This window comes from Zonotrichia leucophrys, chromosome 2 (genome assembly GCF_028769735.1).
Source record: "Zonotrichia leucophrys gambelii isolate GWCS_2022_RI chromosome 2, RI_Zleu_2.0, whole genome shotgun sequence".
Lineage (NCBI taxonomy): Eukaryota > Metazoa > Chordata > Aves > Passeriformes > Passerellidae > Zonotrichia > Zonotrichia leucophrys.
This window is the reverse complement of record NC_088171.1, coordinates 141711961-141738335: the sequence shown is the minus strand read 5'-3', so window position 1 is coordinate 141738335 and position 26375 is coordinate 141711961. Positions and strand designations below refer to the sequence as shown.

The 26375-nt window shown below is 41.4% G+C and overlaps 1 protein-coding gene across 2 annotated transcripts in view; it reads left to right on the top strand.

Annotated features, from left to right (window-relative positions):
- Positions 1–7027: 7027 nt before the first annotated feature.
- TMEM65 (transmembrane protein 65) overlaps positions 7028–26375 on the top strand; it is a 30531-nt gene continuing 11183 nt past the window's right edge. Inside the window, exons 1-2 of one of the 2 annotated variants that reach the window (XM_064706655.1) lie at positions 7028–7469; positions 10149–10388. In XM_064706655.1, coding sequence (XP_064562725.1) covers positions 7151–7469; positions 10149–10388 — 559 coding nt within the window. In that variant the 5' untranslated portion in view covers positions 7028–7150. The remainder of the gene's footprint in view (positions 7470–10148; positions 10389–26375) is intronic. The other variant, XM_064706657.1, reaches the window with a different exon arrangement.

The window sequence follows — 26375 nt, the reverse complement described above, 5'->3', positions numbered from 1 at the left end:
CACCTGGTTTTCTGGGGTGAAGTTTCTCTTTATGAACAAATTCTTTGCCTCCTCTCATATCCAATTTGATATTAGGTTGGATACAATACTAGGAACAGTTGGCTGGAGTAACTCATCATTATTTACCTGCACAGGAGTCAGTCATGCAGGCATAACATGCATATTCCAATTCTTTGCTGTGAGTGGCCAGTTACTGTAAAAGTTCTCTACCTTGTAACTCTTATCCTTAGGAAGTTACTTTCCTTTTGCTAAAGGATATGGCAATCAAGACTTTCAAAATTTTGATCTTTATTAATCCATACATAAATAAAGTGGATGATTAAAAACAAAACCACCATGACATAAAACATGTTAAAAACGCCATTTGATTTAATGGTGGATTTAGCATCTCACAGTCACCTGCACATTTAGAGATTATTATACCTCTATAGTTATTATGAACTGCCTATAGCTTTTTCTTCCCATTTCTGAATGAAATATTAGTGCAAACTATCATCATGATCTTATACACCACCTGTTTCTGCTCATTTTCTCATCTTTCTGTCATCATACATCTCCTTATTTTACATAGATTTATATGTCCTCTACAAACAATTAAATAAATCTTGTAGGCAATAGAACTTTTGATGATCTCACTGAAACAGCGGCAGTTGTCTGAGATTTACACAGACAGTAATTAAATATTCATTGCCACTCTCAGAATGAATTAATCCAACAGTTAAATCTGCACAGCAGCTATTCAACAGGAAATATCTAAATGTGGATTCTAATATATTCTGAGTATTAGCAATTTTTTTAGTTTGAGGGGACATGCATATGTGACCTTGTTCAGGAAAGAGTTAATTCACTGGTTTTAGATGACCCTCAAGCTTCCAGACAGTGAGGATACAAATAATTTTACAGTAAGACATTGGAGTTTTTGGTACCTCACACCTGTTTATTTTCTTTTTAAAAACCATCTAGGTGATAGAATCAGTTAATTAATTGGCATCCTAACTAACTTGTGTTCATAGAACTCATGTGAATTTTAAAATTGAATTTTCATAAAAGAGTTTAGGCTATGAAATTTTACAATTATTGGCAGGGGCCATCACATTATCACAGTGTATAATCATATTTGCTTTTGTATAGCAAGGCAGCTTCAAACAGCAACCTAATTACCAAGAAATTAGGAAATGGAGATTGAAAATTGCACTGAGGGCTTCAACACAAGTTGTCATGGTTACTTCTGGAAAAAGAGGGGACCAGCAAGTAGCAACTGGACCAGGGAAAGCCTCCAAAAACAGCCATGGGCCCTTCTAAAGTAATGGATCAGGCACAGCCAGGCTGAGTATGGTAACAGGGTAGTGTGGGTGGAAGACTTCTAGAGCAGAAAGTGAGAGAGCCAAAGAAAGTAAGAGGTTCATGTAAAGGAAAAGCAAGGAAAACAGAGAAATCTGTGATGTCAAACTGCCTGAAAACCTCTGGGGGGATGTAATAAAGCTTTTGCTCATGACCTCTTTCATTGAATGTGTAAACAGGCTGAACAACAGCTTGGGCTGCCCTTTTGGTGGTATTTAATGCTCATCTCCTGTGACTAATTAGCTTTGCTCATTAGAAGTAAACAGGATCAAGGGGCAGTGTGGATAATGGTGACGGCGATGTTCTATAAAGCAAGAGGGAGCAGCAGCCTCAGACACAGTAAAACATTATCAGGATGGGTCACTAAAGGTCATCTCATCCATTCTATCCTGCAGAGTGGTGGTTGTCTCCAAGGCCCTAACCCAGCTTATTGTAAGGCCTTGAGACCTTTATCTTCCTTTCATGTTTCAAAGGAAGGCAATGGTATAACATCCCACCCCCCCAGGACTCAGCAGCCAGGTGCAGGCGCTGGGCAAAGCTGCTCTGTGGCATCCTCGTGTTCAGCTGGCTCAGGAGCTGGGCAGGAGCAGCTCACTCCTCACAGCACATCAGCCACCCCACGCCCTGCTCAGCATTTTTATACACCCAAAAATCCATCTTACACACCTGCAAGTGTGTCTAAGTACCCCCGATGAGTCACAGCTTCACACTGATGTTGGACACCCTCTGTACAGCAGAAATTACCAGAGACAATTTTGGACCACCCAGTCCTTTTTTGGGAGAGATGAAATAGAAAACAGCTAAGTTGGCTCAATAAATGTAAGCGATAAATGTTGTTTTCCTCTGACATTCCTGACCCTCTTTTGGAAGATTTCTCTTCTTTCATACATTCCCCGACACATTTTAGTGCAATTAACTAACTCTAACAGTTCAGTGCTGTCACCTTAACCAATTTACAAACACAATTTTCTTTTTTTTAATCTCAAATGATGTACTGATCTTTATCTTTTCCAAGTAGAACACAAATACTGGAGAACAAAGGGCAAAATTTTCCATTATGTTTAGTGTGAAAAGCTCCAGGACTCATTTGAAGAAATGTTGTAAACCATATATTATAATTGTGGGAGCAATTACAGTAAACACCTTTATCTGCCTCTTCAAAGTCAAAAGAAGAACTAAGAGATTGTCTAAGCAGAATTAAGAGCTTGACTAAGATAAGACTTCACTTAATTATTATACGAAGCAGATTCCATCCTGTAGAAAATTACCCTTCAGAAAGTTGTTCCAGTTGTTATTATTTTAACTGCTTAAATAAAACTCTAATTCTGACTAGTGCTGGCTCCAAGATTTGCCATACATCAATATACATGGGCAGCTGTGACTGTACTGTATAATTTCATTGTGTGCTGAAAATGTTGTTTTATAAAGCAAGTGTCTTAGAGACTATGTTTATGTTAAACTCCCAAACTTCCAATTAATAAAGTGGATAAATTGATCTTTGAAGTCTCTTATTAACCAGCATTTTTCCAAACCTTTACTATTTTCCCAATGCTTTTTTAAACTATGTGCAATTTATCCCAGATTGAGGACACTGTAGTTGAATACAATATTCTGAAAGCCTTTACCCTGAAAGACAGACAAGACAGAATATGTGTAACTTCACTTCTTGTATTTGATTACCCATGTTTATAATGCAAAAAAACTCACTATCCCTTTCAGGCACAGTGTTCCAGAGGGAGCTTACTTCAGTGATTGTCTATCATGATATTCAGGTTTGTTCAAACCTCACATTGTGCCTTCTGCTTCCTGAATGTTAAAAGCATGGAATAATTTACATGAGAAAGATGAGGAGCAGAAAAGATCTTGACTCTGTGTAAGCACTGTTCAGCAGTAACTAAAACATCCCTGTGTTATTAACAGCTTTCAGCACAAATCCCAAACACAGCCCCACAGATTACTGCAAACAATTTTAACTGTCCCTGACAAAGCCAGTAGAGTCTAAGGCAAAAATTGTTAAAAATAATTTATAAGTGTTTACCAATATTATAATGCATATGATTGTACAAAGCTCTACAAGGAGGGAAGTGGTGATGGTGAGAGAGATCCTCAGGCTGCACTTGATCTCCTTTAAGTTCTTAAGATGGGAGAGCAACTTTTTACACAGGCAGATCATGATAGGAAAAGGGGCAATGGTTTTAAACATTTGAAAGAGGAAAGAATTAGATCAGATGTCAGGAAGGAGCTCTTTACTCAGAGGGTGGTGGGGCACTGGAACAAGTTGCCCAGAGAAATTATGGATGCCCCCTCCCTGGAAGTGTTCAGGGCCAGGTTGGAAGGGGCCTTGAGCAGCCTGGGGTAGTGAATGACATCCCTGCCCATGACATGGGAGTTGGAATGAGATGTCTGTCAGGTCCCTTCAACCCAAGACATTCTGTGATTCTATGATTATTATTCTAAGACTAATACAAATTCTTCTTTTATTCCTAAATGATGTTACTAATTTTTTTTCACTATTGCAGTAATTAATGGTGATTTAACCTCCTATATTTGTCTTACATTACTATTTTAGATTGTAGATAGAATTTTTAATTTTAGCAAATGGCCAATATATTTCAGGGCTCCTTTTTTGAGTGAGCAGCTGTGTTTCATACTCTGTGGATTCTTCCACCTGCCAGCACACAAAGGACTATAGGGTCAGCCCCCAGCTGGGCTAGCAGGACCAGATGAGCCACTTGTTTTTCAGAAATGTGAGGCAAAATAAAAGCAGCTTGTGCTCTCTGGGGCTATTTATCTGCAAGATACTAGGAATTTTGACCTGCATAGGTCAAAATACAGTACTTTATATTAAAGTATAGTACTTAACTAGTAAAACACAAACTGTGTGTAGTTGCAATTTATGTTATCTTTTATCAACATTTAAATCTTGGTCAATATTCACCTTGACACTGGGCAGAGAAATCATCCTTAATAGAAAGTTCCTTTATTAATATTCTATTACTTAACCACAAAATAATATAATTATATCATATTATACACCCATTATTTATATAGGATGAGGGCTGCAAAATATTTCCTGCCAATATCCACAAAAAGACTTGTGTCTCAGCTCTGCAGTCCCTAGAAGCCCTTGCAGAATTCTGGTAAAGATGGTTGATATTTTTCTGCTGCTTTCTACATAAACTGCCTTCCAGTTTTTAAGGCTGGCCTTATCTAACTTTCTGTGTAATATTTTTAACAATTTCCTTCCAGTTCTGTCAGTTGGTGCATAAGCCATCTCTATTAATTAGGTCACTCATAATATAAATCATATTAGGAGAAAATTAGGCTGTCAGCAAAAATCCTAAAAAAAATACAGGGAAACTTCTGCATTTTTCAGAATATTGTGAGAAATATGAATTTCAGCAGGTTCTCAAGCTCTGCTGGAGTGGCAGGGACTAATGAAAGTTACTGTACACCACCCACTGAACAGAGCTAAGTAGGCAGTCTGATTAATTTAAGTGTCAGTTCAGCCAATGGTTTCAATTTCCCTTTTTCACAAAATAAAAGCTCCAGCAAAATAAAACAGAAAAAACCTATTAGGTTATTTAGACAATTTCCTGTCCTTGCAGAATAGTCCCTCCAATGCCATTTTTTTCTAATTTGTTCAATGCAGTTTAAAGGCTTGGAAAGGTGTAAACCACAGCTGATGGCCACAGAAGAATTTACTGTCTGCTAAACCCTGATGTCAGTCCTGACACACAAGTACTTTCATTTTCATAATAGTACTGTATATTGTCTACTTAAATAATGTCCTTGCACCTCTCTATAGAGCGAATATTCCTTTACAGCAAATACCTAAGGGCTATGCTAGAAATTTCCTGTTCAGTGTCTGAAAAGACCTGCAGTGTTTTGAGTCTTGTCAAAACACTTGAAGAATAATCCAGATGCAAACCCTTTTTGTAATACTAAGCAGTGTGACAAGGGCTGCAGTGGTGGGAAAGAGATAAAGTCTCTTTTCCTGCCAGAGGCCAGTGCTCCTGATTTGCTTTGTCTGTAGTGTGGTGCAATCCAGTTGAGTGAATATAAAATCATATATAATATATAACACAATCAGAAATACAACAAATTGAAGTAGCAAAGGCTTGGCCTCTGGAAAGATTGCTTTTTCCTTATTTTCATGTGATATTTTTTTCAGGTATTTGTAGCCCCATTGCATGTCCAGCCTTTCCATGTGGAAGCATGCATTTTTACTGTCAAAGCGATCTGGTACCAAAATTTTAACAGCATTTTTGAACAGAATTATGAATATTGCTGTTACAGTTCTCTGGGACTGAAAACTATTACTGATTTCCATATTTCCCCCAAAGAGCAGCAGAAGATTACACTTTTTCAATGAAACAATTGGGACGATAAGCACAGCTCTGAACACCATCAAAGGCTTAGGGGCTCTGGGTCAGGAGTATACAGAGAGACAGAATTGAATAAAATCTCTCCTCTCAGAGGCAGGCTTTATTAGATGCATGGGGAAAATGCACTTAAATGAAAATAGTAGCTTATACTCATTTATCTCTGCTATTTCACTAACAGGGTGAGAATTAAAATATTATATTCCAGGCCTTTACAACTTACTTTCTACATTTCTGCGCTCAACTTCTGCTCCCTCTGTACTGTACACGTAGTATATGTAAACACCCATAGTTTTGAATGCATGGTCTAAGTAAGGCACCTCTGTTTACCATGAGATCTTTGTCTTTATACCATTTGTTAACTCTGCAGCCATGGAAATGGAAAGAAAATGCTGCTTTTTCATACAAAGTTAAAACTTTCTTTTTGCCTTCCTCCAAGAAGGCAGCAGATCCCCCTGGTTGAAGAAACCACCTGGATGGACATCAATAGGTCTGCTACCTTTGGTGTTAAAGAGCTGGAGATACAGCAGTAAATGCTGAGTGCCTCCTGAAGTCACCTTCGTATTAAATGAATGAGGCATAAAGTATGTGAGTCCCTTGTGGTTGTATAGGTTCTTTGCAGTTTAATTACAATATCTAACACCATTTGAATAGAGTGTTTTGACAAAACAGTGAACAATTGTGGATTAACCCACATGGATGGCATCTGTGGCAGCGAAACTAAGAGAGGTTTAAAACCAAACCTGATTTCAAAGCAACCTCTGCTCCCTCAAGATATAAATTCTGTCTTTAATGTGTTTGGTTTGGGTTTGTTGCTTTTTTTATTTTAATAACTGTTCCGGGTGTGTCAGGTAGAATACCGGCCAATTAATTTAAAAGAATACAACCGCTATATGCAAGCGAAGTGGACTTAACCTAAAACTGGATGATGCAACACCACAGTACTCTACGGCAAGGGCCTGGAAAACGGGAGAGGCAAGCGAAACCTCATTAGTGTTGCCCTGCTGAGCTGGTGGAGCCTGGCGGTGCGAGAATCCCTGTGGGCTCCGGGCACCCAGCAGTGGGTGCGAAGGAAGCCTTTGGAAGGCAGGAGCTGCCCCGGCCGGGGCTCGAGGCTCGGAGCTCCCCGGGCGCCGCCGCCCCGCTCCCCTCAGCGTGGCCAGGCGGGCGCCTGCGCGGGGCCGCCCCTCGGGCCCCTCCGCCCCGCCCTGCGGCCGAGGCTCCCCGAGCGGAGGGAGCGGGGCTGGGGCTGGGGCCGGTCCGGGGCGGGGCGGCGCTGCCGCCGCTGCTGGCGGGAGCTCGGCGGGGCGGTGCCTGGCGCGGACCGCCCGGCCCCACCGGCGGAGCAGCCGCGGGAGCGCGGCCCGGGCGACTCGGCCGCGGGCGGTTCTGGCGGCCCGAGCGCCGCGCCCTTCCCCGGCTCCATGTCGGCGTGGCTCGGCCGGGCGGCGCTGCTGCTGGGGCGGCCGGGGGGCCCCGCCGCCGTCCCCTCGTCCTGCCTGGGCTCGCTGCGGGGCCCGCGGTGCTGCTGCCGCCGCCGCCTGAGCTGCCTGCGGGGCGGCGCCGAGGGGCTGCTCCTCCCGCGGGGGTCGCGGGCGCTCGGCACCCACCCCAAGAAGGAGCCGATGGAGGCGCTGAACACAGCGCAGGGGGCCCGCGACTTCATCTACAGCCTGCACTCCACCGAGCGGAGCTGCCTGCTGCGGGAGCTCCACCGCTTCGAGTCCATCGCCATCGCCCAAGGTGAGCCGCGACCCACCCGAGCCCGGCTGGGGTGGGAGGGCCGGGCCGGAGGGGGGCTGAGCCTCCGAAGTTTGAGGGTGCTCCTGCCCAAGCGACTCCTTCGGGCGAGTGGGAAACTCCAGCAGAAGGAGGCATCGAGAAGCGCTCGCCCCTGTGTGTTCGCGTAATTGGGTATAAATGAGGTACACGACCCGAAATTTAGTTTCCAGAAGCATCCGCAGCACCTTTAGAACTTAAATCGGCCCAATGTACCAAATCCTCGGTGGATCTGTCATCTCAACCGGTGTTTCAGAGAGCCACGGGTGGCCATTTTTCGGAATGGGAGTAGCAAAGTGTGTCTCATAAAATCCCCCTGACACCAGGGCAGCAGTAAATTGATTTCAGACCTCGTAAGAGACGCCGGGCTGCTGCTGCTCTGGGCGCTCATTCATGAGTTACACTTCCCTGCCCGGAGAACTGCCGGCGCTGCTTCTTGCGTCGGCTCTCATTCGGGAAGGTGTGTGTGTATGTGCCGGGAAGGTTTACAGATGTATCTCTGAATACAGGGCTATGCAACGCCAATTAAAGTAGTTCACAGTGATTTTTCTCATCTGATCCAACTGTTCTTGCCAACTTGACACTGTTCCTTAAACAAATCAAAACCTGACAAAACCAAATCCTCTTAATTACAGCCTCCTTACTTCTAGTTCTGATCCTCAGCTGTAATTTACAATCCCTATTGCAGCGAAGATGATAGCGGGTACTTAAGAGATCAGTGTACATTTGATCTAGGCCTCTTTGTGACTTTGATAGTAGCGTGCCCTTGGAAAGGGCATTTCTGTGTCTTGTGGCTCCTCTGTAGATGTCTGGAAGAAAATTTGGGTGGGCAGGGAGCAGGTCTGAGAGTCAGCTGTAAAAGCGTTGCTTTTGTGAAAAGACAGAACCTTTTCAGGTATCTCTTCGGTTTTGTTTGTAGCACACTTGCACATAAACACTAGTGCTTCTAGTCAGAGTGGGAGTAGTTCACTTAAACGCCTTATTTTGGGAGCAGCAGCGCTTCTGTTTTGCAGACATCGAATCAGTTTTATTTGTTTTACAACGCAGAGGGTAGAATGCTTTGAACTGTAAGTTGACACTAACTTTTGAATACTAACAACTAATACTCTTCCCATATAAATCCTTCTAAGCGTCTGAAGGGTTCTTGCCATGAGGTTTTTGTGTGTGTTTCTGTCTCATCAGTTATTGCTCAGGTTAAATAGAACGGAACTGTGTATCTGGAGGATCATATGGTGGATATCAAAATGAGATTTAAAATTTCAGTATAGTGTCTCAACTTTTATACAGATGTAAATCAACAGATGGTCGTATTTAATATCTTGCTGCTCAGATGCTGTTAGTTATAATGTGAAAGTCTGTTCTGTAAAATGCTGTGACTTTCTCATGAATCAGGATGTAGAAGCGAAGTAACAATAGCATCAGTTTGCATTTAGACATTTTACTGCATGGGAGTTTATTAGTTGGTTTTAAGTTTATTCCACTAGTGGAAATTGCAGTTCACTTGTGCCTGAAACTGTAATCAGTAATCTTGCTGGAGAGATTGTTTCAGCAAAATCTCAGCTGTGGGCTTAGTAGTCTCATAAGTAAGAGCTGCATAAAGTGTTGTAGTGCCATTGGACCTCATCCTTGGAGTCAGATTCTTGATCTGCCCATCTAGCTGGATAAGACATTTTTTGTATATAACCTTTTCCTTTAGCCAGCTCTATTCATGGGATTTTTTTGCCAAACTGCAGCATGATAACAGCTGTCAGCTTTTACCTATAAGCAATTATGTTTCTTCATGTGTTACGAAAAAAAAAATCATAACTGAAGAGGGCTTCTAGTAAGTCTGTTAAATAGAAATTGGAGAAAACCCCTATCTTGAATTTATTGCCTATAGCTGTTTTCTGTAGAGGAGAAGAAAGAATTCAGATTTTGTGTGAAGAAGGGCAGAGAGGTGTTGGATATGTATCATCACTGTCAGTGCTGTGGAGTGCCAGAAGACAAGGTGGATAGAAGGGCTACACTTGAAAGACAGTTAGAGACTTTTCTGAGCTAGGTGTTTGTATTCTGTGTTTAAAATGCTTCATTATGCTTAGAAATATTTTGTATGGTTGCTGTTTCCTGCTGTTGAAATGGTGACTGTGAAGCAATGACCTGAATAGGTACACAGGTTGTGAGTAGCAGATGAGGGGAGAGCTATTTGTGCCTTGCTTTCCAGGTACTTTCTCCGATTGACTTGTGTCACTTTTGATCTTTACAAATCATTACTTCAGTCAAGACAAAACTGTTATAGCAACGTTATCAATTATCTCATTCGCTTGCCAGCATGCTGTAGCTCCCAGCAGCTGATTCTTTAGCTGAGGTCCCTGGTTATACTTTTGTGTTGATTTTCAATGAAAGTGATCCAAACGCAGCCTTCAAATTCTCTTCTTTACTGCTTGCATAAATTCCCGTGTTCTGGTTGAGTCTGAAAAATCAGTCTCTCCTTGATCATGAAGTGCCTGTGTAGTTTTGCTACTCTGCTTAAGCTTGTTTTGTGCCTGTGATCTTTTCATAATTCTTTATGGAAAGGGAGGTGTTAGTCCATACCCTTCTTACCACAGTCCTTATTGGGTTAAGTTTTGACCTTCTTCCTTCACTACCTCTTCTGTGCCCTAACAGACCCCATATCAGCTAGGGGAGGCTGTCAGCAGTATGGGCAGACCTGGGCACATCAAGAACCAAATGGGGCAAGTTCCTCAGCCCATTCCCAGGCCTACCAGCAGAAGGAAGCAGTTCCAGCAGCTAATTGCCCTAGCAGGAAATATGACAGGACACACTATCTGTGGCCTCCGCTAATGGCAGAGGCTGCGGGGAAACCCATCCTTTGCTGCGGCTGCTACGCCCAAGGACGGCCCTCAGGTAGGTGAGCTGTAGCTGGTACCTGTAAGTTAGCTGAGTCTCTGAAGTGTTTCTGAAACCTTAAACATCTGTTTATGCTGTAGTCATGAAAACTGTAGGTGGGGAGAAGTTTGTGAGTATGTTCCTGCCTGCCATCACCTTGTCACCTGTATTACCTGCAGGGTTATGGAGCTTCCAGATACTGGGCACTAGAGGTCTGCTGAGCAGCCTAGCTTATCAATAAACACTGACTGAAATTCTGCTGTTTGTTGTAGTGCTTCAGAAGACAGAGCTCTGTCTGTGAGAATGTGATGGCTGAGGGCTGAAAGCCTGAGTTTGAATTCATAGATGTGTTTTGCATAGTAGAAGCTGGGGGGAAGACTGTGAAATTGAATCTTGATAGAACAGTTCTCAGAAAATATTTTGAAAACTCTCCTGATTTAGACTATTTTGTCAAAACATCACTGAGCTGTTCTTTCTGAAGACAGCTGCAAATCCTTTCTCATCTGGATTTAGTTTTCCTTCGGCATTGAAGTCTTTAAGTTTTTGAGTTGGTTTTTTGTTTTTTGTTTGTTTTTTTTTTTCCCTTTTGAACCTTGGAAACGTGAATAAAGTGTCCCTTTTCCCTGGGAAGACCTTTGAAACAAAGATTTTAAATTTTAGCTTATGTTTCTTGTAAGCATGTCAGCCACACCCAGCCACACCAAATAAGAGATAATACATGTGGAATTGAATACAAGTAATTTGTATATTTCTATTTTCATGGTTACAGGAGCACTGAAGTAGCAAGTAGGCTGGTTGATTTCAAATGTGATAGTCCTGCTTTCTGTAACCAGAAGTAGTGCCCCATAAACAAGGCTTAGTTTTGTTGGCTTCAGATAATCAGATTTCTCTTGTTTCTTTCTTGAATGATGGAGATGAAAGTGTAAAATCTTCCAGAAAATATGGAGAACGATTTAATGCTTCTGATCTTCTATAGCAATATTCCATTGACAAAAGTGGTATTAGGAAGAAGATGGAACTTCTTTCTTAAGGAGCTGATATTTAGGGTTTCTACCTTTGGTTTCCAGTGTATGATATGAGATTATTCATGGAAGATGCACTTGTAATCAGTGCAGCAAGCCTGATAATGAGCTGGGAAAATACTAAAGGGCTTGACTTTAAGTAAGAAATACTAAATTTTGCATTTTTGCTGTCTTTTTTGCTTCCTAGGGTATTGTTGGTCTTTTATGTGTTGCTTTGCAATATTCTTGAGCCCAGATCTAACTACTTTTCATTAATATTACTAACACAGTGATTATCTAGGAAATCTCGGGTCTTGAGAGTGAGACAATCCTTTATTTTCCCGTCTTTTGTTGCAAAAATGGGGAAACAATTCCTGTTTTCCTACCTTTGTGTACATACACATAAAATACATACGTGTGTGTATATATAATACATAAAAGAGGTGTTTTTAGTGTATAATGTATGTACATTGTATATTGAACACAATTCCTTGAAAGCACCTAGTTGCATTTTATATTTTAAGTGGAAGACTTTTGTGAAATGATCACTAAATGAAAGGTCTTTTGAAGTGCAATTTCTTCTTCCTCTGCTTGGTGAGGTTGTGTTACCTGGAAAACATGCAAAAACACCACAGCAATGAGTTTTGAGAACTGGTTTTTTAATTTAATTTGCAGGTTTTGGAGAATGCAGTTTCGAGCTAGATTCTCTTTGAAGGCATGGGATGTCATACCATTCATAATAATCTGAGATACATAAATAATCTGACCAAAATGGTGCATTCTGATAGAAAACGGTTCATAATTCAAGTTACTGCACCTTGTTTTTGTTAAAAATTAAAAAAAAAATTAAAAAACCACCAAAACTGTAGTGTGCAGGTAAAGGGCTCCACCTCTTTGCATTCAGCTGGGCTGACAGCTGGTGCAGAATCTCAGGGAATTCACAAGGTTTTAGCTATTGTTGGGTGAAATCTCATGTGATGTCAGAAGAAACCTCACTGGCTTATGTTCTGGTGTTAAATTTATGAGCTCCCCAGTTTACTAGAATAGCTTAGGGAGTGTTAGAGCCCATGTGCCTCTACTTCCACAGCTTTTCAAAGAAAAGTTAATTCAAAAGATGGAAAGTCATCAAAGACAAGTGGATTTCACTGAGGTTTTTAGACACTCTAAACAAGTCTCCTGTGAAAAAGATTCGCTCTGTTGCATGAATCAGATGCTTCTTGCTGATCTGTACACACTGGTTCATCTGCCATGGTGCTTTAGGGCTGCTTGGATTTTAGTGCCTCTTATTGTTAGAACTGAATCTGTGCTAACACGACAAAGCAGAATTCCATCCTTCTGGAAGTACTTGTTTTGTTTGAAGAGTGATTTCACAGTGCATATGTGAGGTTTGTGGTGAGCACTGCCCTCAGCCCCTGAGCTGGGAGAGCAGGAACTGTTGATGCTGTTGTGCCAGGTACCGTGGCACCTGGTGGGGACAGTTCTCTCTTCCTGTCTCCCTCACACACATGCAGGTCAGTGCCATGCTGTGGGTGGAGCAGTGTCATCTACTTCTCTCTCCCTTGCTGTGACCTAGGTCAATACATTTTTTAACTCTAGTTTTGATTGCTATTCTAGGAAAAGGTCTTCTGGCAGACTGCTGGCAAGTGTCTGATTCACAAGTTTGAAGTGCTCTGTCAAGCTGGTAAAATGACAAACTCTTGCTGGCCTGCCTGAGTCCCTTTATATGCTCTCAGACCATTGCAACCTACACCAGGACTGTTACCAATCTCACTGCTGTGTCAGAAATACTAGCTGGTGAAAGAAATATTGTGTTTCAGATGGAAGGATGTGCTACATTTTGCATTTGAAACTTTTTTTTTAATATACCCCCCATGTCCTGTCCCAGGTCTTGAAGCTCTCTCATGAAGGCAGAGTGCAGAAGGAAAAGTGCTACTCAGGCTCTGCTGGTCATTTTCATTAATATCTGAGCCTCATGCATCACAGAATCTTAGAATATCCTGAGTTTAAAGGGACCCACAAGATTCATCGAGTCCAGGTCCTGGCCGTGCACAGGACAGCCCCAAGAATCACACCCTGTGCCTGAGAGAATTGTCCAAACACTTCTTGAGCTCTGTGAGGATTGGTGCTGTGACCACTTCCCTGGGCAGCCTGTGCCCAAACACCCTCTGGGTGTGGAACCTTTTCCTGATATCCAGCTTCAGCCTTCCCTGACACAACTTCAGGCCTTTTCCTTGAGTCTGCCACAGACAGGAGATCTGTGTCTGCCCCTCTGCTTCTCTGGGCTGAGTAGGTTTTGGCTGTTCAGCCTGGAGGAGGCTCTGGGGATACCTTGTAGCACATTCCGTGGGGCTTGCGAGGGTCCTGGAGAGGACTTGTCACAAAGACATCTAGTGATAGGACAGGAAGGAATAGCTTTGAAGTGGAGCAGGGTAGGTTTAAATTGGCTGTTAGGAAAAAGTTCTTTACTGTGGGGGTGGTGAGACACTGGCATAAGTTGTCCAGAGGAGCTTTGAGTGCCCCTTTCCTACAAGTGCTGGTTGGATGTGGCTGGAAGCAACCGAGTCTAGTGGAAGGTGTCCCATGGGGTTGGAACTAGATGATCATTAAATCCCTTCAAACCCAGACTGTTATGTAATTTAGGGGCTGAGGCTTAATGTCATAAACAAGAAAATTGGTGCATAGTCACTCATGGTAAAATTATTCTGAAACTGCTCTCTGAAAATGTCAGCTGTAACTGTCTACCTTTCAACCACCTGCAGCAAGGTAATGTTTTTGAAGTTCATGATTTTTCTGTTGTGGTTTGGTTTGCTTCCATATTCTGAAATTTTACTTGCTCACATAACTTAAAGCAGGTTCTAGTCTGCTTAAATGCAGAAACTTTGTCTTATTTTTTTGCAGAGAAAACCTTGCAAACAATCAAGTGGAATTGATGTAAAACCCACAGAAATCCAGTCTTAATATTTATAAAGGATCTTTTCTTGCTGGTGGATGCTCCAGTATTGATTGGAAGATTTTAAATAATGACTGATTGCTGTTTTGCTTTTGAAAACTCATTGTAGGCTTAAGGTATCCTAAGCCACTGGTACCACTGGAGAAGCCAGCAGAGGAGGTAGAGTCACCAGAGACGACCAGTGAATTTGGTACAGTAGAAAAAGCCCAAATGGAAAAGTGTGTTTGCTGACATATGCATTGCATAAGGCCAGCAGGCTGATGGTTTGACAGACTTCCTGCATGCCTGTTTTGATGCATTTGGCATGTATTGCTGCAAGAAATAGAAGTACACAGTTTTTGTTCATGTTCATATAAAGCCTTCAGTCTCAAGAATTTCAGCAATCCACATCTTCAGGTACTTACACTTAACTTGACCAAGGTGTTTTAAGCACAGGTATTTTGGAAACTGCTGCACTATACAAGAGTTTCTAGTTAATACTTGATCAGGTGAAACAACTTCAGTTTTTTGAAGCAGCTCAGTATCAACTACCTTATGCTATTTTCTTGGAAAGTGATGTGTGTTAAATTGCAAGGTCCAAATATAATGCAGGAATGATACTATGATTAAAAAAAATTATTTAGTTAGCTGCCTTTGCCCTTTGCTGCCAGAGGTAAAATAAGATTGCTTCAATTAAAATACAACATTGCTCCAAGTAAAATTTGTTTTGTCTTTTGCATGTGTTTAAGCATGTGATGAATACAAAATAGGTGTCATGCACAAATATCCTTTATCTCACAAATCAGAAAAAAATATCTGATTCTTAAGGCATTGTTCTTCAGCTGTGTCTTTTGTAAAACAGTACATTTTAGAGCTAAAAGGAAAATCTGTCTCCCAATAACTCTCTTGTCCAGTACAAAAGCTGCTTTTGATTCAGGACTTTTTACGAAAGATCACTTGAAATGCAGCTTTCACTTAGAGTGCAACTTAAACCCTTGAGAGTGATAGATTGAAAACATTTAGATCTCCCTGCAACAGGCACGAATGAAATAGATCATGTTTATTCTGTGAACACAGAGGTTCCAGTGTGTAACCTCAATTAAAAGAAAAGGAAGTCTGCCAGTTTCTCTAAGAAAGAAATTATTTAAAGCTGACTCATTCAACTGAAAACTCTTAGCTTAAGTCAGCCTCATTTATTATTTAATCAATCCAAATATGAAACTACAGAGGCATCTGTTATCTCCAGAAAAAAATCCTTTCTAAAAACAACCAGTAAATGGAAAAATAAATATAACAGGCAAGCAGAGTACTTAAAGAAACCGTCTTGGGTCCCTGTGCTGTTGTTGAGATTTTTTTATGAAAATGGCTCATTTTGGGGAAAGTTAGACATGAATATGTGAGCTGCCTTGTGCCTCCCTTCTACTTTATCCTTAAATTAGCATAGTGATATTTCAAATATTCTGAAAGCATGCATTTTTGTTTCTGCTTTGTTGCTGTGTGTGAGAACTTCCTTTAACAGTGAATGAACATGGAATTTTTGGGACATGACTAACTCATGCCTGAAACATGCTTCCTCTGAAACATGGGGAGTATTTTCAGGCAAAGGCCACAAAATACTTTGTTCAACCCAGCAGAGTGCATGTTTCATTCAAAACTATGGAATATAAAACCATAGCTGGTTTTTTCCAGTGTTCATTTACTTAGGATTCTTAGATATTTATATGCTAATTGTTAATAAAATACTTTCCCTAGCAGCCATAATATGTAGTGATTCTTGCTACTTGCTATACTTTTCTCCTGCATCAGTTGCCAGTTTCATTTTGTATGTGATGGGCTCATAATATTCATTCATTTTTAGGTATCTTTTGAGTTTTTATTAAATTTTATTTAGACTGAGATACTTTTGGCAAATATTAACAAGTAATTTTTTAAAATCACATTATTTTCTCTAGATAATAGAAAGGGGAAATAGAAACGTATTTAAGACCCTGTATTTTGAGATTGATTATATTCTGTATTAACTCTCCTATTGGCTTAAAGGAGCCATAAGAAGAAGGTGGCTACTGCTTGTGTGTAGGGATAAAACCTTTCCTTAATGCTGTTAAAATACTTCATGGCTTTTAGGCATTTCCAGAATTAAAACATGCCTTACTGTTTGGCAGTGATCCTGGTGAAAGGCTCCTGCATGACCTGGGGGAAGGACACAGCTTTGAAAAATCTTTCTAATTTCAGGAAAAATGGAAAAAAGTTTCTACAGTGAGACCAACTCCAACTGAGAGGAGCCAGATACAGTGTGCAGAGTGGCCTGGCCTTAGGTTCCCAGAGCTCACTTCTTGGAGATATCTGGGACCTGTTGTCTGGGCTTCCCAAAACGTTGGGGGAATGTTGGGGGAGGGTTAGGAGACAGTCCCAGGTGTGTGATTCTGTCCATGCCATGGACAGAGATCTGTGCCTTGGGTTGTGTTGTATGTAAACTGGTGCTGCCACATAGCTCAGGTCCAAATGCTTACTGGGAGCCAACAATTGCTGCACTTTGACCTGCTACATTTTTCTTCTAGGCATTATCAGTTTCTGGTTATTGTGCTGTTACAGTAACTTTTTAAATTATTTGCACTTGATAGCATTTGACTTTGTGCAGTGATCTATCCCTCAGTGCTGGCTGGTTTGCTGTAACTTATCTTACACTAAGGGTGTGAATCACCAGTCTCCATGAGGATATTATCTCATCATTCATAACAATCTGAATTGGTAGAAACTGTGTTTTTTCTGCTTTATTTAATTTTCTGGAAGACTGGAGAAAAATGTGCATGGAACAAACCAATTTCTTTAGCCAACTGCCCTTTCAAATACCATCAGCTTGTATTTTCAGATTACAGATAACCTCTTGATCCAGTTGTTTCTTTGCTTCAGTTCTGGCAACAGGCTGATTTTCACAAAGTTCAAGTAAAACTTTGATGTTACAAATATAAAATTAACTGTTTCACTCATGAGTGAGATTTAACAATTTCCAGCTAGGTTTCCAGCCCTCTTGTCTAATTAAGGTTTTTACCGTAAAGAAGAGATAGGAGAACAGCTTGAAATCCACCACTCCTTCTGCAAATTCATTATTTATTTATATTATTTTATGGAGTAAAGTAAATCAAGTAAATAGGTAGCTGCAAAAGTGACAGTGCTGTTATAAATAATCAGCCTGGTGACCTTTTCCTCTTGCAAATATTCAACAGACTTCCTCTGATTCAGTGTCCCTTTACCTGAACAGAAGAAATGTACCAATGTGCAGTTGAGTTCTGATAAATCACAGATGGCCCAGGCTGAAAAAGACTGTTCTTATTGGGAATGATATGTGACCTCTTACAAGTTTTTTACTTGTGTATTTGATCTGGTTTACCAAAACATAAAAAAAGTCTTTGGATTTATAAAGTTTTCACTGTTGGATTACATGTCAGGGTTGGAGGCTACAAACCTATTGTGTCTACCTCTTTTCCATGCTTACCTCAGTTTTTGCAGTTGCACATTACTATGGCTGAGTTTTACTGTGATTTATATCTGACCCTGTGTTAAAAGCTCAGTTAAAAAAAAGGGCTCACTTTAATTACTTTTTCCCAGCCATAGAGGAAAAGCATTCTCCTGGGTTTCCCACAGTGGGTAAGGGCAGGCCTGGATGAGGTGATTGATGTGCAGCAGATGTGACTTGGCCATCTGGGTGTGGATTTACTGCTGGCTTCACCTGTGGTGTTGTAAAGAGTGTTCTGTTCTTTCTCTATCCCAAAAACCTATGGGTAGGAAAGTCTCAATTCTGCTTCCCATCCTAGCACTGCAGTCATTCTCTGGGCCTGGCTGTGTACCTGGCTAAGAACAAGTGCCAGAATAAAGAAATCCCAAATACATGATCAGGAGGGAGTTTAGAGACAGGAGGAAAAGTATCAAATCACCCCTTGCAGTAATAATATGACTTCAGATCACTTTAGGGTGCAGTGTTGTATTTGACCTCAGATTCTGCCTTTGTGTTTTCCCATGGGAAGGGCCAGGAGGGTTCCTGTGCCTCAGGCAGGAGTCTCTTCTGGGATCTCTGTGTCCCTAACAGTGCACGCTGAGTTGTACTAGTGAGCAATACTGGTTTCATCTCCCAGGTTACCTTTGCTGTTTTGGCAACTACTTGCAATTATAGTTTTTATCTCAACATTTGTCTTGTAGCTAGGAAGGAGCTGTCTCTCCTCTTCCTTCCTCTGGCTCTCTATTCAGGATTATTCATCATGGTCTGAGTGGCTGCTCACTGTACTTTGCTCACAGTACTTTGCTTCAGCACTGCAAAAAGCAACCTCAGCCTGAATCCATCCCCTTCTTTGCTGCTGGAAAAGGGGCTGTGTAAACACTGCACAGATTTTGGAGAAGCAGAGGGAGAAGAGAATGAGGCAGGGAAGGGTGCTGGAGGCACACTGTGATCAGTCTCCATTGCACACCATGGAAAACTACAGGGGTGCATATTTCCTTAAGATCTCCAGTAAATAGTGGCATTGCAGTATGTCACTGATGTGGGCAGTGCCACAGCATACTTTCCATTGCCATGGGGAGAAGTGTTAAATACATTAGATTCCATATTTCCTCTCCTGTGGAAAACAAAACAGGCTTGCTATGCAGCAAACTCTGAGCCGAGGATTTGTGCTTGCACTTCACTAATTCTCAAGCTGATTAGCAGAACTGGAGGTGAAGGGTGTAATTTCAGCACCCACAGGATTCTGCTGCCTGCTTACAGTGAAGCTGTGACAGAAGAACAGGTTAAAAAAAAACAACCCCGTCATTAGAAAAGGGGAAATGTGTAAAGTTAAAAAACAAAAACTGTCCTAGGTAGCAGAACCATATGTTTTATAAACTGACACTGGGTACTTTCTGGGAAAGCTAAGAAGCATTGGGATTAAATAGATGTACCAGATGTGCAGCTCTCCATAGAGCAGAGGTCCTGAAGCAGCTTTAGAGGGAGTGTGTGCACAGCTGGCACTTGCAGGGGTGTGATGGGAGCTGACGCTTGCGTTGGCTCTGCAGCTGGAAGCTGCAGGGATGCACCTGTGATTGAATCCTCCTGAGAGAGGCCTCATGCTTGCCAGAGGCTGGAGAAACACTGACCAGGAAAAGGATGTTCCTTTTTTGTTTTGCAGAATAAAGACAATAGGTTGAAAGAATAAAAAGTGAGCTTAGAACTCAAAACTGTTCACTTTTAGGAAGAGTAGAGCACAGTAGCCTTTGTCTTCTACTTCTTCCTTCTGTATGACTTTATTTACAAAACCAGCAATCTTAATATTTCAGACAATTTTTGTGAGCAAGGTGAGTTTTTTATTAGAACTTAAAATTCACATGCAGAATAAATTATTACATAATGCAGCTGCATAAAAACTGAGTAGATATTTCATACTCTTATCGCATAAAAGCTGAAAGAAAATATTTTAAGGTGAAGTTCCTGTGGAGTGATTTTATCTGTTTTTATATTATAATCATTCCTTCAGCTGTTTGCCAGAGGAAGCTGTCATTGCAGTTTGAATTTGACTGTGCAAGGAGTCAGATGGGGGTGTCAGAGTAGTTTCACAAATGAGGCTCTGCTCAGTTACATGGGGAAGGGAGGGGGTAGCAAAGGGATGAATCTGCTGCACTTCCTCTAGCAGCAGGTAAAGAGTTAAGAATACATTGCTACTGCATTCTGTATTCATTAGGCATTTATATAGAGAGACACAAATTACTTGAGTGTAATTTATGGCTGGAACTTAAATTGTCACTGGTTTCTTATGGTGTTCCTTTTTCTGACAGGAATGAACAGATTCTTACGGATGGATTTCAAGGCAGCTCGTACTTCTGTCTTTAATGCCCCAATGCAATGAAAAATTAGGAGGAATGTCATTACACTTAATATGAGTCTGTAACAAAATGTTGGACAATCATTCAGTTTCTCTGTCCTCTCTGTCTTTCTTATTTTGGGTTGCTTTATTAAGTCTGAGACAGATGAAAAGCAATAAACTCTACATGCATTTAAAGTTATTTCAGACAGAAGCTTATTTCTGCAGTTGTACTTGCTTCCAAGGTCGTCCTCAGGCAGGGGATGGATCTTTCTGCTTACAAGAGGGCTGGTACTTAGTGATATGTGATTTAATAGCAGTTTGTCTTCAGCTCTCTGTAAAGATTGTAGTCCAGTTTTCTTAAAGGACAAGATTAATCCCACCAAACATATTTAACAAGCCAGCCCCATCCACCCCTGCCTGGTGCTGCTGCAGCTGCCTGGTGGTGGCTGTGGGAAGGGTTTGTGCTGTCTGAGAGCAGGTGCTGCTGGTGCCAGGGGCTGTGGGAGCCCAGCTGTGGCTGAGGCACAGCCCCTTGTGTCACTGCCCTCTCTCAGGTTTGTGCCAGGGCAGGGAGGAGGCAGTGCCTGGTTCCCCTGCGTTCTGCACAGGCTGTTGTCAGTGAGCTAAGGGGTTCTGCTGCTGGCTGCAGGTACCAGACCTGGCCTTGAAAGCCAAAGCTGCTCCCTGTCCTTAAAACCATTCTCCCACTGGCTTTCTTTCCTGGGGAAAGGAGTGTAGTTTTGTACAGGATGGGAAAGGGCACAAGGGAGAGGAGGCGCAGGAATAAACAGGCTTGTTTCTTGCCAGCTTTTCAGATTTCTTGTTCAAGCAGGGCTTGGGGGGAACATAAATGAATAAAGGATATTGTACATATAACTCCCTAGATATTTCATGAGCTCTCATGGTTAGATATCAGTGTTGCCTAACACAACCCTATTTAGAGGTGATGAAAGTTCTCTAGTAGATCAGATCTCTGATTGTACACAGAGTGCTGATAATTTTTGTTAGCAAATCTTCTGTGGTGTCCCACAGAATTGCTTTGCTTGTCCTTTTATGGGAATATATTGCTCTCTGATAAAGCACAGGTACCATGGTCTTGTTTCCAGTTCAGCAGTGTTGCTGTGCTGCTGCTCTGCTCAACTGCAGACCCATGAAATGATGGAGAGATCCCTCCCTTGAACAAGAGGGGGCTCAAGAAAAAACCTTGCTGACAGAGAAATGCCAAAACCTCAACTTACTGAAACAGCTAAATGAATAATTTGTACGCCATAAATTCCACTCTGTTAGTTAGAAGGACTTATCCAGTCCTTTTCCAAATCTAGTGGAGAGTTTGTTAATAATCCCAGGCAAAGATTCATTCATCCAAAATGCTGTGCCACTGGGAGATGTCTGTCCTCTGGCTCCCAAGAGCTCCTTGCAGTCCTCAGGCATTGAAATGGAGAGGGTGAGGAGGGAAGACAGAGCCAGCCTCTTCTTGGTAGGACAAGTATTTGGTTTTTTGAGGCAGAGAATTTTAACTCTGAAGATGGTTCTTTCCAGTCAGGGAATTGCTATAGAAAATTTGTTTCTTGGCAGCTCTCAAGAACCTTCTTATGTTTATTTTCTTTCCTTAAATAATAATATAACCATTTACTTCTGGAACAGAGATGTCATTATTGGTCCTGTTTGCTGTCCTATCAGTTCTACTACATTGCTGGCACTTCTATGCAAACACTTCAGCTGCTTTTCTGACATTTTCTATTTCTCTCTGAAGGAGATAGCTCAAACTCTATTTCTATCCTTATCCTGCATCTCTATTGCAAGCTGCAAGTCCTTTCTGTGTTGTCATCACTTTAGCTGATTAACCCCCTTGAATCCCAAGGCAAGCATCTTAAGTCTCTTTCTTCCAGCTGTGGTTTGAGACCTTTTTTAAGCAAACCACTGCAAATACTACTTTGGCATTAACCTGTTTGAGTGGAAATGCTGACCTTCACATTTATAGGGCACTGATGAAGATGGGGATTAGGTCAAGGGTAAAACCCTCTTAATGGTGAGGACAGTGATTTGAGCCTCTGGATACCATTTGCATTTCATGCTTTCTCCTACATTTCCAGTTGGGGTTTCCATCTTAGGTCTCTCTTGTTTTGTCAAGCATCTTTAAAAGGGTATGAATGCTGTGCCACATTTTTGGAAGGGATAATAGGATAAGGGTATTGTACACTCACTACAGGGGATCACAGGAATGAACTGAGCCTGAAGTAACTGCTGGGGCTTGTTCTGAAGGGAATTGATTGGCCAGGGAGCACACTGCCTTCCTGCAAAGCTTGTTCAGCTCTTTGTTCAGTAGATGTAACAAAGGTTTCAAATAAAGGTGATCATCTCCTGCTACTTCAAGGTTTTTCAGGGATCACTGTGTAATTCTCTACAATGTTACAGGGAGTATTAAAAAACCACTATCCAATTTTATTTATGCAGAATATTTGTTTGGACATAGTTACCTTCTCCAGAGTAGTAGAGAAATTTTCTATCAGCTCCTCTATTTGTACCAGAGCTTCTCCCAGCTTTCCCTCTGCTGGGCATGTGACTGAAGGGGCTGACAGCCAGGTTTATATTTAGCACTGCACAAGTCAGCCTCCTTTCATGCCTTAATTGCTGTAGTAACAGGAAACCACTTGTGAGTTATAACAAATGATGCAGAATTTTTCTTTACTGTCAACTCAGGAATTGTTGTTTCCCCATCTGGAATATTAAGGGAACCCAGCTGAAGATCAATGAAACAAGATTTTTCAATTTTGCTCGATTGCAGTTTTGGTGAAAACACTGAGGAAGAGCAGAGGAAGAAAAAAAGGATGACAAGGAGGTGTCTTATGATCTTATTCCATGAATGAACTCATACATCAGAGTCAGAAATTGCTTTTGAGGATCCACCTCTGAATAAAGCAATAACACATCTCATTTTTAAGCTCCAATCCAGAATTTTGGTTGCATAGATCCTCTCATGAACTCATGTGCAAAGGAGTGCCTCTTTTTAGTAGACACAATAATTGCTCTGATTTCTTGTTCTGTGTAAGTGATGTTTTTGTTGTTTCAGTGATGTGTATCTGAATGATTAGCTGAAATGATCTGGACAAGCTTTTTAGAGGAAACAGATTGATGAATTCAAGACAAAACTCTCTGTAACTTCTAGATTTAGCCTTTGGAGCCTAAAATGATGTTATAATAGATCTAGATTATTAATATTTATTGTATTCTTCTTCTTGATACCCATTGGTTAATAATTAATTTAAGCAATTCAGTCACTATTTAAAAATCTATAAAACACTGCTCATATTTTTGTCTCAGCTATGGCAATAGTCAGCAGAAGTATTTTCCTAGGGTAGCTCTGGCAGTAGTACCTGCATTCAGTGTTAGTGTTCCCTGCCCCTGGGTGACAGTAACAGATTCAGCTATAAAATTTTATGGTGGTGTTAGCTGCAATTTGAATAAAGCATAATACATGCCTTTAGGCTTGCAAGTTCTCTTGTATGTCAGTTCTTAAAAATTGATAATTCAGAAACTGGTGATGACAACTTGCTGGGTTTTGGTTGGGTTTTTTTTAATAAGTGCACTCCCATTACCTGTTAGTCAGTTGTGGTTAGTTTGTCAGCTAAGAATAATAGTTCTAAAACTAAATTGCAAGTACTTGTCTACAGTTGGCATAGTGACTTTAATGTGCTGGTTTGGACCAAGTTGTGGATGATGGTATTGTTTATGTTGATGGTTTTATATTTCATTCCTTCACCCCCATGCTCCCTTCCCCCCCAGGTTCTAACTATTTTGTAAAATAGGGAAATAGATGGTTGTATACATTTTAAAAATATCAAGAACAGATTTAAGAAGCAGTAAATGTTTTTCTGCTTCCCAGACTTTGCTAATTCAGGGCTCATGACATGTATTGCACTTGAACCTTGGTTTATAACCTCATTTATGGTAATGAATGTCAGTTAGAAAATAGCAATTCCTCACTCCACCATTTCATTTCATTCCCTCTGCAGTAAGATGAATTCTGTGTCTTCCTGAGGGCTGTGACGCAGGATGAGCTGGTGAATGGCCATCGTGAAATGCAATTCTGGAGTATTTTAAAGTTGTTTTCTTTTCCCTCCAGACATTTAAGCTCTCAATTGTTTGATTCTGGCTGAATTGAGCTCTTTAAAGAGAGTTTTGCAATTTTGATTTCGTTTTCCCTCTGAGAAAATAAACAAAGGACACATTTCCTTTGCTGTACTCTCTGAACATTTTTATTCTCGTTTTTTGCTGAGTCTTAAAAACTCAGATAGTCAGAACAACTTCCTGTGAATAAGTACCCTGTATTGAAATACATTTTGCTATCTAGAGTTTTAATAAATCTGTTTAAAGAATTTTTTTGGCTCTCAGTGCTTTCATATCTTGCAGAGTTCTAAAGTATGTTATGCTTTAAAAAGGTGGCATTGGAAATGATTCTGTAGAAAGGTTTTTGGCTTTCATGCCAGTTTTTCCTTCTCCATGTCCCAGCTTTAGACCAATCATTGGCCTGTGCAAGTAGAGCTGAGCTGGCTCAGCCCTTTCCTGCAGCAGGCAGTGCTCTGTACCTGCCAGAGGCAGAGCCTCAGTTCTCAGGGAAGTTGCCTTTGTGCTTTAAAGCTTTGTTTTGGTGCTCCAGAGGGGACAGCTTTTCCCATGAGCCTGGTCCTGCAGGCGCCCTGTGGCAAGGTCCTGAGCCCCCTGCTCTGTGCTGGGGGGAGTGAGAGCTCTCTCAGGCTCTGTCCGGGCTCAGGCTGAGGGAGCTGCCCTGGCCAGACCATGAGCAGGGCTCACCAGCCCCAGTTACTGAACTTCATCTGGCAGACTTCTCCTGTCTCATTAACATGTGTAATCACAGATTTTTTTCACAGATTAATTTTTATCTTGATGATGAGGGAAGCTCTAAGCTAGGCACGCTTCCACACAAGTTTACAAGACTCCCTTTTATAAAATAAAGCTCTTGCACGTGCAGTAGCAAGATGCCATTACTGGCATGAGCTCCCTGTGGCTGATCAGGAGCAGTCTGGTCTGCAGAGCATGGTGCCACCATGCTGTCCCCAGTGACCTCTCTGGCAGCTTCTGCCCTGATAGTGTTGAAGGACTGCTTGATAAAATGCCTACTTAGCAGGAATCCCACGCTACTGAAAGAGATTATGTCAATGATTAAGTAATTTTTGTTTATATTTGATCCCCTGGTATTTCCCTCTAGCTTGCACTAATTTGTCTTTACTCTAACCTCAAAGTAGTGTCCCCCAGCCTCCCTTTTTTAGAAACATCCCAAGGTAGCCCTTGATGTATGCTCAGAAGGAGGAGCTGATGTTCTTTTTAGTTATTATAACTTGGAACTCCCATTATGCCTAGATGTAAGACATTTTTATTTCTTTGTCCTTCTACCAAACACCCTTAATTCTTCCTTCTTTTGGTAGTAAGTTTCTGAAATCAAATATTCACTGGGTTTTTTTAGCTTTTTTTAATAGCTGTCTAGCTAGACTGAGTAGAATGCAATTTTGTAGACTGACAGGTGCTATCAAACTCAGTTGTAGTTAAATCTACAGAACTGATGTTCTAGAGCTTTGTAGTATTTTGTGACAAGCTGAATAGTCTTTTGTATTCTGTATTGATACCCAAAATAGATGGAAATTATCTAATCTAACTGGCTGTCATAATCAGGGAAAACTGAAAAGATGCCTTTCTCAGAGGTAAAGTGTTTCCTGGAAATTTCTTTATGTTACAGTTTCTTATCATAAAATCCTTTATATGGAGACATAGATGTAGAAATTTGATGGGCCCTGCAGCAGGAGTGGTTTCAGTGGCAGTGCCACAGGAAGCCCAGGAACCACAGTGGTTGGTGTGGGAGCTTCCCACCAGAGCAGAAAGCCATGGAGGGCAGCACTCTGTGACCTCCTGTGCTTGTGTTCAGTGTGGGGCTTTTATTCTCTCCTTGGCATTCAGTAGGATGGAGCAAATGAGTTTAGGGAAGCCTCATCAGGAATGTGACAGTGTTAACTTAGGTTTCCTGGCCATCCTGAGGGCATCTGGCGCTTTTGGAGCCAGTGGCCTCAGGTAATAATCTCTGTTTCAAGGTGGCTCTGATTTTCCCCAGTGTTTGGAAATTGTCTCTGAGGAAAGCTGCCCAAAGGGCAGTAGTGGTGTATATAGACAGGTATTTGTCTGTGCTTCTGTAAAAGATCTGCTTAACCTGTGAGAACTGGAGGAGACCCTATGAAAGGGA